The sequence below is a fragment of the Nannospalax galili genome, unplaced genomic scaffold, assembly GCF_000622305.1.
Source record: "Nannospalax galili isolate Female #2095 unplaced genomic scaffold, S.galili_v1.0 scaffold334, whole genome shotgun sequence".
Lineage (NCBI taxonomy): Eukaryota > Metazoa > Chordata > Mammalia > Rodentia > Spalacidae > Nannospalax > Nannospalax galili.
Window position 1 is genome coordinate 24,470 of NW_008336888.1, and position 14,897 is coordinate 39,366.

Genomic DNA, 14,897 nt, shown 5'->3' on the forward strand with positions numbered 1-14,897 from the left:
TACACACTCCCTCATTTTTCTACAGTTTCCCATGCACCTTCATGCCTCCATCACAGCATTATATATTCCAAGTTTTGTGTTTGGCTGGGCAGAGGGGAGGACCAGTGCCAGTTGGTAATTGCAGAGCTGGAAGCAGCTGTACTCATTTCCTACTGAACATGTGGATCTTCTTGAGCCTTGATAGGTCCTTGAGCTCCCTCTTCTCCTATTCACTTCTTGGTCATGAAAGCATGGTGACAATTTTTCAGAGTTTATACCAGTTTGCAAGTCTAAATGATTACAAAAAAGATGTCAATGAGATAATTATTAAATTGAAGTTTGCATAGTTTTATCAAAAATAGAAGTTATATTCAAACTTAAAACAAATGTTCCTACACTACATATGCAAAGATCAGTGAAAGCCGATGTCAATATATAGGGGCTTTGGATTGATCACTTTTGTGGGGGGGTGGATTTTTGTAAGTTTTTATTTTTTATTCCAAAGAGAGGCAATTTTTAACACATTTTCCCAGAAATTACTTGAAGCAGGTTATATATATACAACCGCCTGGCGTAGTGGCACACGCCTTTAATCCCAGCACTTGGGAGTCAGACGCAGGCGGATCTCTGTGAGTTTGAGGCCAGCCTGGTCTACATAGTGAATTCCAGGCCAGCTGGGGCCACTGGGAAACCCAGTCTCAAAAAAGACCAAAAAATTATATATATATATATATATAATAGTAGTAGGAGACAATCATGGAACTGCAAATAGCATGAAAATGGAGTAAAGGGTGCAAAGCATGGATACAAGGAATGAGGTTGAATCAGACTCAGTGAAATATTTGCCAACATGGGGTCAACTTTGGTGGAATTATGAAGGGATTGATCGCTTTTAAGGTAATTTGGTGGTACCTTTTCTCAAGTCCTCACACAGGTACTCAGGAATATGAAGATGGTGTACCCAAGATTCCAACCGCCTGTATTACAGTGGAAGATGCAGAAATGATATCAAGAATGGCTTCTCACGGCAACACAATTGTCATTCACCTGGAGATGGGAGCAAAGACATACCCAGATACAGATTCCTTCAACACCATAGCAGAGGTCACTGGGAGCAAGTATCCGCAGCAGGTGAGTAAAGGAGATAGATGATTACCTGATAGTAGGGCATTCTGGTCAAGTATCTATTTTTAGAAATTCTTTGAGAAAAGAGAACACACATCTATAGACTTGGTCCTCACAGTCCTCACAGGCTCATCAAAGGCTGAGGTTTTCTATTTTCCCATTAACACTTTCACTATACTAAAGAAGGGCAAGACTAGTTCAAGGACAGAGTAGAACCCACAGAGTGGAAATTTCATCCCTGAGCAGTTGAGAATATTATTTACACAAATGTATTGCATCTATTTCATTCGGAGCTGGAAATCATGTAGCATGAGTTTGTACTTACACTGTGTTTATTTTATGAGTTATTTTTAATCATTTCAAAGCTCAGTGATGTAGAATATATTTTCTTCATTACATAAGCAAGGAAACTAACAAAGAAAGAAACTCACTTGCCAAGGTCTGTGCACAGCTAGTAAGTGACTATGAAAGGACCCAAGATCAGGGAACTAGAAATACTAAGCCAAGCTTTACCTACAGTTTAGGTACGATGTCCAGATTTCTTGTCTGTATCAAATGATCTTAAAAGCTGACCTACACTAGCCAGATGTTAAATAACGGGATAATTATTTACTTTGTGGGTTTGAGAGACCTATCTACAAAGAAACGGTTGTCATAGGCATGCCTTTATAAAGGCCTGTGCTACTAACAGAATTACTATGAGGACTGCATGAGATAGCCTAGAAGTGTTTCACACATTACAGATAATCACTGAATTTACCTTTACTTCATATGAAATAAAGTATGCAAACAACAGGTTTTATATGCTTTCTGACATTAATCTTCTTTATTAGTAGCAACTAAAATTTTGAAAATACTACTTAAGTTATTCAGAAATGTCAGACATACTTTTTTGACAGTGTCAGTGGGGTGAAAGGAAAAGGAAGCAATGAGGTTTGGTGATAGAGAAATGAGACTTCCACACAGGCTCGTTTACAGTATGACCCTCACTTGGGGAGGGGTTAGAATTATGTATTGTCAGCTGTCTGGGTGAGCAGGCTGAAACTGGATCTCAGGGTGGGTGGTGGAGTAAGTGCATTTCTGGGATCCTTTGTCCGTAACAGCCGTGGAGTATCAGGGTCTGAGGCTGAGGTGTTTAAGGAGAGATGTTCTCAAGAACCAGAAGGTTAAGACAATGCTGGCTCTGACAGCTTCCAGAAGGCCATGGAGGTTTTCTAGCCTGAACAGCTGGAGTCTCTTTATGTCAGTTATAATTTATCAGATTTAAGTGTGTAATTCAGTGAGTTTTGAAAATGTATACAGTAACCATTGCTACAATCAAAATAAGAATGTTTCCAAGGTTTCCTTGAACCTCTTTGCAGTTCAGTTCTTTCTGTACCTTCTTCCTAACAACCAGCAATGGTCTAGCTCCAACTATGGTTCATGTCTTCTAGAATTTCTCACGTAAGCGTACTCATGCAATTTGCCTGGCTACTTTCACTCAACGTAATATCTATAAGATTTATTCATATTTCAGTTCCTTCTTCCTTTATGGCATTGAACAGTATTTCATTATATGGATGGACAATAATTTGCTTATTTTCTTAGCAGTTTCTGGACATGTAGTGATTTTTAGGTTTTGACTATCGTTAATAAAACTTCTGTGAACTTGCTTGACCTAGTCTTCCAGTAGACTTTTGCTTTCATTTCTTTTACATGAATACCCAGTGTGTAATTGCTGGGTAGTTTGAATATTAAGTACCCTGGACTCTATCAATATGCTTCATTCTCTACATTCTCCGGGAGTAGCACCTTTTCCCTGTGGGTGGATGGGTGTTTTTTAGAAATCTCTCAGGACTGGGGCTGGGGAAGTGACTCACTGGACAAAAGTGCTTGCAGCATAAGCCTGACTACTTGAGTCCAGATCCCCCAAACACACATGAAATCCCAAATGTGTTAGTGTGCATCTGTAATCCCAGCACTATTAAGGAGAGATACAGAGACAGAAGATTCCAGAAGCTTGCTGGCCAGCTAGCCTGGAGTACTAAGTGCAGCAGCAGAAATAAGAGAGATCCTGCTTCAACATGGGGGAAGGCAAAAGCCTATTCCCAGAAAGCTGTTCTCTGTCTTCCATATATGTGCCGTGGCACACATGTATCCATACCTACACATACACACATATATCATATGCGCAGAATTTTTTAATATATAAAAGAAAACACTCAAGACTAAAGATAAAATGTCATGTCCTTCACAGTGCTACCTAGCATCCCAAGAGTTGGTCATAAATGCTTTGCTGTTAAGATGTACAAAATAGGTGTTAAAAGAGATAGTTCAGTGGTTAATATTGCTGACTGCTCTTGCAGAGGATCCAGGTTTGATTCCCAGCACCCACATGATGGCTAACAACCATCTGTAACTCCAGTTCCAAAGGATTTGAGGCCCTCTTCTGACTTCCATGGGCATTGCATGACACAGATGCACTTACATACATGCAGCCAATACATTCATACTTAGACATTAAAAATAATACATACAATATTTTTAAAAGATATACAAAATAGATTAACATGTGTTCTCTACAAACAACTAAAAGCATGGCTTCCATAAGGGAAATATAAATTAGTATAGTAGAATTGAGTCTGAGTGTTTGCATTTCAGAGAGACTGTGGCTTATAACTTACTTGGCACCACTAGGAAGACAAGAGGCAAGCTTATTAGATTTATTAGATTGATTAGATTGGTTAATGAGCCTGTGTAAATTCTGTCCTCTTCTCCATCTCTTCCAGAAAGCCTCCTCTGCTAACTCCCCTCATCCCAACACTCTGTACCACTGTTTGATTTCTCACCAGAGCTTTCAAGCACACTGTTACCACCATGTTTATTTCTTGTCTTTTCCTTTTCTCTAATTCCTGTCCCGAGAATGATCACACAGTAGCTTCTCATCTCATATTTGGTTTCATTAAGATTAAGAGAATAAGTAAAGAAGGAAATGGTTGAGGATTTCCTTAATTTTCACCATCTTTAAATCTGAAGTTTTTCTGAGTTTTTCAGTCTAGCTAATTGTCCCGGTTGAGCCTTATTCAATATTGTTCAAATCAACCTTGAATGCCACTCAACATATATTCAAGCCTGAATGCATCATCTCTCTCATCTCCCATTCTTTTTCTGGGCTTTTGTGTCTGTTGGTTGAGCTATACCCACCTATCAGTAGTTACAAAACTTCATGAAACCTTTCTTGTTTTATTTATTATTTTTCTATTATGTTTTTAGAGTATTGCCTGCATGTGTGTAGGTGCACCTGTGTCGTGCAATGCCCTCAGAAGACAGAAGAGGGTGTCAGATCCCCTGGAACTGGAGTTACAGATAGTTATTAGCCACCTTGTGGGTGCTGGGTATTGAATCCAGGTCCTCTACAAGAACACTCAGTTCTCTTAACTGCTGAGCCATCTCTCCAACCCTGCAACCTATCTTTCTTATTTTTGTTTTTACTTACTTTTATTTTTAATTTTGTGTGAGTGTGTGTGTGTGTGTGTGTGTGTGTGTGTGTGTGTGTATGGATGTGGGTCTGTACATGTGAGTGCAGTGTCTTTGGAACCCAGAAGAGGAAATTGGATCCCCTGGAGCTGGAGTTAGAGGCAGTTGTGAGCCACCCAACCTAGGGGGCTGGAAATGGAATTCCGGTCCTCTGTAAGAGCAGCATGCACTCCTAGCCTCTGAGTAATCTCTTCAGCCCTCATCCTACCTTCCAATCCCTCTTCTTTCTCACTTTCTTACAGCGAGGCATGATATCCTATCCAATCTATGTTCGGCATAGTTTTGAAACTATCTGCTCCCACCTTTCCTTTGCTGCTCTTACTGCCTCTTACAGATCTTTGCACTTTCTTCCTGATTTCTTCTTCTTCTAGCCTCTCTCAAACTCTTTCTGTTGAGCTCAAATTTGTATTTTATGGTCACAAATGGTATTTCCTTGCTCATAGGTATCTCACTCCTACTCCTTATAAGACAAACGTGAAATGAAGCTACATGTTAGGGGAGTGATCAGAGCTGAAGAGAGGCAGAGGACAAGGGGTGAAGAGGAAGAATACTGGGGGAAGGTCAGGTGGGAGGTAGTCATAAGAAGAGGAAGGAATATATTACCGTTCATCAGTGAAGAAAGAAAGGCAATGAAGAATGTGGAAGGAAGATCATTAGAGTCACTAAGAACTATTTCTTCACAGCTCAGTGAGGAAAGATCTGCTCTTCTAAATTTTGGCAAACTTTTCTAATACCATTTCACTTTACTTTTGTATTATTATTAATGCTGACAGTGACATAAGGCTGGTTTGATAGTTTAGGTTGGCTTTGCTAAATGGCATATTAAAGAAGAGCTGTACTAAATGACTGAGGAAATTATTTGCAGCAGAAATTGTCTCTATAAAATAAAAGGGTATGTTGAGATTATCATTATCTGCAGGTTGGACATGCAGGATATCCTTAGAGGAGGCAGAAAAGAGGAAGGTATTCTAATAGGGAGTGGCTAGTTGGCAATTTCCAGTGATAGTTCCCATAATCTATACTAGCATAGCCCCTACATCTCACTGCGTATGTGTAGAACCTCACTAAGTATACATAGTTTGCATATCTTTTTATTTATGTGTATACATATATATGTTTATTTATACATATACCGCATGTATGTGGGTGCCCATGGAGGACAGAAAAAAGTGTTGGATCCCCTGAATCTGGAGTTCATTCAGTTGTGAGCTATCTGGGGTGGGTACCTGGAACCAGGTCCTCTGAAAGAGCATCAAATGCTCTTTCTTCTATGAATCCTCCCTCAATCAAGTGGGATACCACTTGAGTTGCTTCTTGGGCTATTATTTTTTGACTCCTTATCACTTTGGAAGAGAATCTGATGAATATAACACTTCTGTGGTGCTAATTGCTTTTTGATGCCCTCTTCTCATGTGACCCTGTTCACATCGTTCACTTTCACTAGTCAGGTGGATCTGTGGAGCAGAAACCCTCACAAGAAGTCAAAATAGAGCTTATCATTCACACCACTTAAAGAAACTTTATTTTTAGTGCTTTTAGACTCACAATTTATATAAAAAAATAGATAAGAAACACCATTTGTCTAGCCTAAACATGGTCAATGTTAACATTTTATCTAATCATACTAAATTAACACAATGAGGAAACTGGGTAAAACATACTTCCGATAGACAGACAGACAGACAGACAGACAGACAGACAGACAGACGGTGGTTCTTATAGTGCAGGGGCTGCCTTGTGGGCATTGTTTTCTGTATGTACCCCAGTACAGGATAGATCCTGCTCTGAAATCAGCCTTCAGTCCTGTACCAGGCCTAGTTTATGATGCTTCCATGATTTTCCACTTTAACAAATAAATAATTAAGCACATAGCACAAGAAAGAGAGTGATGTTCAAACCTACCTGATGAGAGGGCAAATTGAACTTAAAGTCCAGTTTCCTGACTCTGTCATCTCTAGGGTTCTCTGATGCTGTCTCCTGGGGGATGGCCCAATTCCTTTTATTCTTAAGACATTTCCTAAATCTTATTTTGAGATTTTCTTAGGATATGCAGTTTCCAAAATGTTAACATATTCACAAATTCTTCTGAGGGGAAAGTATGGAAAAACAAGTTGTTTCAGATTTAGGGGGAGGATTAGAGTTGATAGTATGCATATCTATTTTGATAAAGCCTTGGTGAGGGACATTGGTTTTATACATGTCTTTTTCTAATAACATTCTTTTCCTGCATTTGAATGACAACTTTCCTATACTCTGAAGGATAGTGGAAAATGTCTGAATGAAAATACTAATTTTAAACCAGGCACTGTCTAGGGTGGGCCTGGGCTGCTCACCATAATCACTGTTGTCTCTTGGATTATATATTTTATTGTGGAGGCTAGCCTGCACACTGTTGGATGGTGTAGCTCTGGGCTTCACCTGTATCATTCTTCCTCCCACCCCATCTCTCACTTTCTGAGCTCTTGGCCAAAGAGTCTGTAGACAATGTCAAATGTCCCCTGGGGGACTAAAGTCACCTGAGACTGAGAATCATTGATACGGAATAATTGAAAGAAGAATGGGGTTAGCATAAGGGTTTGTTTCTGTTTTGTTTTCTTTTTTCTGCCAGAAACAAGTTGAATGACCTTGGGTCACTTAATCCTATAGAATGAACAACTTTGTCTAGAAAAGCCCAAGGGTATGTTAACCCTAAAATTCTATTATGAAAAACATGATATGCGTATATGAAATTCTCAAACAATAAGTAACTCTTAAGAAGAATAGTAGAAATAATAATCCTTTACTACTATGGAAAACAAATAATTAAACACTACACAAATATAATTATTCTTGACATAGATCAACATTACATATATGTATATGTTGAAAATTGCCATGGCACTATAAACTTTTAATTAAAATGTAAAACAAAATACATTAATATATTACAAAAAATGTGTGATGAATGCACTCTCTGTGTGCTGCTGGGTGGTATTTGGACAAAATAGAGAGCCTTCCTAAAGCTGGCATTGGAGCAGAGAATTATTTCATGAGTACGGGTACTCGTGGGTTTTAATTCTGTATTTAAATACACTTAGGAACTCCTCTATTCAAAAGAAACATATTTTTCCCTTTTGCTGACATTTCTTAATCCTTTAATTTAATTTTAATGTCCTGATATGCATTGGGATTCTTTAAGGGTAGCTTAGCAGCATTCCCCAAACTTTTAGTATGGAACATTGTTTTCTTGCATCATCTTAACATAAAACATATGTTGAGAATGCTAGGACAGAGTCAGGAGATCCACTGCAGCTTATGCTTCATTTTCTTACTCTCATTATACAGCTTATTCATTAATTCACCACACATTTGTTGAGTATCTAGCATGTGTCAAACGGTAGGACTATATATAGCAACAACATTGCAGAGACGTTTAGCTCTGAGTTTAGAAAATATGGTCTTTAAATCCTGAATCTTAGGCTCTATAGGTTATTTTGTCTTTCTGGATATTAACATTATCTTTTCCTGGACAGAGGACAGCTTGTGAAAATGCAAGAAGTAAAAAGTAGGAGGTGTAGCCCGCCCTAGTGAGTGCCCAACCCATCTCAGCTCTCAGGGCTGCATGGGTCAATGGGATCCTTGCACACCCAGTCCTGTGTGCTCCTCCAGACCTAAGGTCCTAGATTGCCTCTTCTGAGACTTCACTGTGCCCTGCAATCTCAGCTCTCAGGGCTACTTGGGTCCCTGGGATCATTGCCCTTACCAGACCTGCCATGGTGAGTTTGCCCCACCATCTCTGTTATCAGGCCTGCTTGGATCACTAGGATCCTTGTGTGCTCCAGATCTGTGATATCTCCAGCCTAACCCATCAGCCGACCTGTTTACCAAGCATCCACCCAGCCTGCTTATCCAGAACAATGTGAAGTCAATACTGGAATTACAACACAAAAGTCTCATCTGAACTGAGATCACTTCTTATGCCTACATTTGCACATCACCATAATGTGGTCCCCAAACTGAACACCAAGCACTACTCGACTAAGCTGGAGAAACAGCAAATAAAAATACAAACAACCCTTCGACATAATGAGATCACCTACGCATACTAAGAAACACCACCACACAAATCCATATGCCAAGGTCTCATAGAAAAAATAAAAACAACATGAATAACTAAGATAATATATTTCTTCCAGAAATTAGTACCCCCATTATGATGATTCCTAAGAATAACAACCTAGCAGATTTATAAGACAATGATTTCAAATAGTAATTATAAACTTGTTCAGGAAACTCAAAGAGGATATGAATAAGAAACTGAATGAAGACAATAAGAACATAAACAGTTGACTCAAATAACAATCCATCGAAAACGTTAAATTAGAATTTAAAAAACAGAATCTCTGAAGAAAAGCCAAACTGAAATAAAACTTGAAATGAGAAACTTAGGAGCTCAAACAAAAAGCTTAGAGGAAGAGAGGAAAAGGGAAGTGGGAGAGAATATCAGGTCTTGAAGACACGATTGGGGAAATGGATCACTCAATCAAATAAAATGTCAAATCTAAAATAACACAGAATATGTTGACCAGGTTGGCCAACATACAGAACAAAGAAAAGATATTGAAAGCTCTGTGAGAGAAAGATCAAATCACACACAAAGGTGTTTCCATCAGAATAACCGCTGACTTTCCATGGAAACAAGGTAAGTGAGTAGGGCTTGGACACATATCCAATCATGAAAGAACACTGTTGGCTAGGTATGTCCTCTGAGAGAACTAGATTCAGTCACCCCTCCCAACTAATCAGTTGGCTTCAATTGTTTGAGAGGGAGAATCTAAGGACAGATACGGAGGAAGCCTGGAAACAGCGAAAAGTCTCCATCTTGGTGGGGTGCTGATGGTGGTAGATCTCAAAAGCTCAGCTGAGATGTAGAGGAAAGGGCCCATGGGCATCCATGCCTTTGTAAGTGGTCCCTTCCTGGATAGCATAAGCTTTGTTGGTAAGCCCAAATAAATATCTTTATTCCCCAAACTGTAGCTTAGAATACCCTGTATCAGTTTTGTTGATCAGGCATGACGATTGCATGGGCCTGGGAGCCAAGAGAGCATGTGCGCGGGTCTTCCAGGGGAGGATTGGGCATTACAACACAGATTCCAGAGTGGACTACTGTACCCAAAACTATCAGTTGTAATCAAAGGAGAAAATAAACTTTCCATAATAAAGACAAATGTAAGACACAAATGTCCATGAGACTACCTCTACAAAGAGTACTCGGTGGACTACTTTGATCTGATGAGAAGATTAAACATTCTCAAGAATGTGCAAAGAATAAGTTATCCCAAAGCAATTAGCCAAAAGAGGTCAACGAAAACAACACCACAACACCAAAATAACAGGAATTAATAAACATTGATCAATAATATCTCTCAATATTACTTGTCTCAATCCTTAGTAAAATGACCCAGACTAACTGATTAGATTAGGAAACAGATTCTATCAGTTTCCTGCTTCCAAGAAACATACCTCACTATCAGTGATCAACACTACCTTAGATTTAAAGGATGAAAAAAGTTATTCCAAGCAAATGGAATTGAAAAAACAAGCAGGTGTATCGATCCTAATATCTGACAGAATAGACTTCAAAAGTCAGGGGAGGTGGAGAAGGTCACTTCATACTCATTAAAGGAAATGTAAAGAAAGAAGATATTACAATACTAAACATATATCACCACACAGGGGAAACCAGTTTCATAAAAGAAAATCTATTAGATCTAAAATTATACATTGACTCCAACACAGTGATAGTGGGTAACTCGAATATTCCACTGTTACCATTAGACAGGAAAGCCAGACAAAAACAAAATAAGAAACTCTGCATTTAAAGGACATAAATCAAATGTACCTAACAGATATCTACAGAACATTCTACCCCTCAAAACAAAAAAATTACACTTTCTTCTCAGTGGCTCATGGAACTTTCTCCAAAACTGACTATATATTAGAACACAAAGCAAGTCTCCAAAATTTTAGGAAAATTAAAATATCATCTTGTATTTGATCTGACCACAAAGGAAGAAAACAGATATTAACAATAAGAATGGGGGAAAGTACAAAACTGATGGAAGCTAAACAATACACACTAATGAAAATTGGAACAATGGAGAAATCAAAGGGAAGTGTAAACATTCTCAGAACTGAATGAAAATGAAAACACAACATACTCAAATCTATGGGACACAAAATGAAGGCATTCCTAAGAGGAAATTTTATAGCATTAAGATCCTGCACCAGAAAATTAGAAACATCTCATATAAATAAATTAATGATGCACACAAATGCCTTGTAAAACCAAGAACAAATGACACCTAAAAAGAGTAGATGGGAAGAGATGAATAAAATCAAGACTTAAAATAATGAAACAGAAATGAAGGAAATAATGCAAAGAATCAACAAAGAGTTGATTCATTGAAAAGAATAATACTGACAAATCTTTAACCAAATTAACCAAAAGAAAGCAAGAGAGGTTCCAAATTAATAAGCTCAGAGATGGAAAGGGAGACATTACAACACACCATGAGGAAATTCAGAAAACCATAAGACATACTTACAAAACCATATTCCAATAAGCTGTAAAATCCAAAAGAAATGGATAAATTTCTAGATATACATGACATATCCTAGTTAAATAAAAATGACCTAAACAATTTAAACAGACCCATAACAACAAGTGAGATAGATGCAGTAATTAAAAATCTGCCAACTAAAAAGAGCTCAGGACCAGACGGATACAGTGCAGAATTCTACCAAACCTTCAAAGAAGAATTAATACCAGTACTCCTCAAGTTAGTCCATAAAACAAAAAATGAAGGAGCACTCCCAAATTCTTGCTATGAAGCCAATATTACTCTAGTAACAAAACAAGATAAAGACCCAACAAAAAAGAAAATTATAGACCATTATCTCTGATGAACATAGATGCAAAAATCCTCAATAAAATACAAACTGAATGCAAGAACACACCAAAATGATTAACCAACATGATCAAGTTGGCTTCCTCCCAGAAATGCACAGATGGCTCAACGTATGTAAATCAATAAATGTAATCTACCACATAAACAGACTCAAGGACAGAAACCTCATGATCATTTCATTAGATATAGAAAATGCCTTTGACAAAATTCAACATTAATTCATCACAAAAGTCATGAAGAATCTAAAGATACAGGGGACATGTCTCAACATAATAAAGGTAATACACAATAAGCTCAAAGCCAGCATCATACTAAATGAAGACAACCTCAAAGCATTCCCATTAAAATCAGGAACAAAACAAGGATGTCCACTCTCTCCATTCCTGTTAAATTCAATACTTAAAGTCTTTGTTAGAGCAATAAGACAAATGAAGGAGATAAAAGACACACAAATTGGAAAGGAAGAAGTTAAACTATCTGTATTTGAAGATGATATGATTTTGTACATAAAAGACCTAAAGTCCCCACCAGAAAACTCCTAGAGCTGATAAACACATTCAGCAAAGTAGCAGGATACAAAATTAACACCCCAAATCAGAAGCCTTCCTATATACCAGCCAAAAACATACTAAGAAAGATAATCAGAAAATTATTCCATTCAAAATAGTCTCAAAAGCTATAAAATTTTTTAATAAATCTAACCAAGGAAGTAAAGGAGTTGTAGAATAGAATCTTTAAGACAGTAAAGAAAGAAATTTAAGAAGATACCAGGAGATGGAAAGCCCTCCCATGCTTATGGATAGGTAGGATTCATATTGTGAAAACAACCATCTTACCAAAGCAATCTACAAATCCAATGCAATACCTTTAAAATTACAACACAATTCTTCACAGGAATTGAAAAAATAAACTCAAATTTCATGGGGAAACACACACACACACACAAAAAAAAAAAAAAAAAAAAAAAAAAAAAAAAAAAAACAAAAACAAAACCCAGGCCAAAATAATCCTGAGCAATAAAAGAACTGCTGGAGGCATTATCATCCTTGATCTCAAATTATACTACAGAGCTATAATATTAAAAACAGCAGGGTACCAGCATAAATACAGACACATTTATCTATGAAATAGAATTGAAGACCCAGATTTAAATCCACACATTAATAGCCAGCTGATTTTGGCAAAATGGTCAAAAATACAAACAAGAGAAAAGGCAGCATGTTCAACAAATGTTGCTGGTCAACCTGGTTGATTCTCAGTCTCTGCCTAATCTAATGCATATACTGCCCTGAATGAAGTAAAATACAGATCCACCCTAAAACTCTCAGTGACCCCGGGCTGCCTACAGAACAAACGTTCTCTGTTATTCTCAGACATCCTGCCCACTTTCTCACTTTTTTATTGAATTTTTATGTTTCATGAAATGTATTTTGATCATATTTAGATGTCCTTATCTGCACCTGCTCTTACTTCTCCGTGCCAAATTTCATATACTTGTGTGTGTGTGTGTGTGTGTGTGTGTGTGTGTGTGTGTGTGTTGATGAATTTATGTCCCAAATGTCCTTCAGTTGTAGGTCCATCCTCTGGAGCCTGGTTAACCTACCAAGAGTCACACCTCTGAAAAATGCTGACTCTCCCCCTCCCAGCAGCCATCTGTTGCCAATAGTAACTCAGGTAGGGTTGGGGTTTCTTACACACTTCCCCATCCCTATACTAGGATTTTATCTTATTTGAGCTTGCATGGGACTTGTGCATGTTGTCACCATTGCTGTGAGCTCATATGAGTAACTGACCAGCTGTCTGGTAAACTTTCCTTGTGGTCATCCAGAACCTCTGGCTCTTACAATCTTTCTGTCCCCTATTCTGCAATGATCCCTGAGCCTTGTGAGGCAGAAGTTGAATATAGGCATCCAATTCAGGGAAAAGCACTCTGAAGTCTCTTATTCTCTACACATTGGCCAGTTGTGAGCTTCTGTGTTATTCACCTTCTTCTACATAAGGGAGTTTCTCTAGTGAGAGTTGAGAGATGTGTTATAACAATAAAATGGTTATAACAATAAATCATGAGAAATCATTTCAATACTATATCTATTTAGCAGAATAATAGTATTATGCTCTCCCTATGGTCTGTGACCTATCTAGCCTCAGGTTCCTGGAAATGATATCAGTGTCAGGCATGGGCTCCATCTTATGCCTTGAATTCATCTTATAAATTGAATTAGAGAGTAGCGGGTTACTCCCATAATATTCATGCAACTGTTGCACCAGAGGGCATATATTGCCAGGCTAGTTGTTGAAGCATGCACGAGGCTGATGATTAATTTTCTCTTCTGGTAGCATGCATAGCACCTTCCAGCACCAAGAAAGCTAGCCAATAAGATGAAGCTTTGAAATCAACACCAGCTAGATTTCTCCTTGTTTTATTCTACAGTGCATGTATGTAGTGTTTTCAGGAAAAGGGTCTTACTGTGAAGTTCTTGTGGGTACAAACAGAGGCAATGTCCAGTATTATTTGAGGATCTGTGGGGCCCCTGGTTTCAAAAGAAGGAGTTGTGTCCCTTATTCATATAAACTCACAGCAACAGTAACAGCATGCACAAGTCCCATGAAAGCTCAAACTAGAAAAAAAAAATTCAAGGATAGACATAAGGAAGTGGGTAAGAAGCTCCAACCACACCTAAGGAAATTGTGGCAACAGATGTCTGCTGGGAGGGGCAAAGACAGTCTCTTTTAAGCATGCGACTCTTGGTAAGTTAACCAAGTGCCAGTGGATGAACCAAACTGAAGGACATTTGTGAACACAAATTAGATTCTATAGGCCTTATTATATATAATACAGTGCATTAAATTGGGCAGGGGAAATAAGGGTAGGTGAAGATAAGGGAGTGGATATAAATACCATCAAATTATATGAAAATCTCAAAAATTCAGTAAAAATATATTTTAAAAAAAGAGATAGTCCATTCCTGGCATTGGATATTTTTTTAACTTTTACAAAAACTTTATTGAGAATTTCATACATGCATATAAGGTGTTTTGATCAAATCCGTGCCCACTCCCTCCCTTCCAACACCTCCCATATCGCCCCATCACTTTTTTCTTTTTCTTTTTTTTCTTCTTTCATTTATTTATTTTTATGGGCTTTTGGGTACTCTAACATTCCACCCTCTAAAGAGGTAACCCTAAAAATCTTTTAAGGATTAGATACAAGCTCTCAAATACTGTTGACATTTTTGACCTTTGGAACAGAGTATGTTGTCAACAGGCCCAACGGCATTTTGACTTTTAGCCAAGCAACTGGCTACCTTTCTTTGGGGTCTTTTTACC

The 14,897-nt window shown here is 38.0% G+C and overlaps 1 protein-coding gene across 1 annotated transcript in view; it reads left to right on the plus strand.

The window, feature by feature from the left end:
• Window positions 1-852: 852 nt before the first annotated feature.
• Window positions 853-14,897, plus strand: part of LOC103732839 (carboxypeptidase Q-like) — a 322,354-nt gene continuing 308,309 nt past the window's right edge. Inside the window, exon 1 of the mRNA XM_008831564.2 lies at window positions 853-1,110. Within this exon, the coding sequence (XP_008829786.1) occupies window positions 853-1,110 (258 nt within the window). The remainder of the gene's footprint in view (window positions 1,111-14,897) is intronic.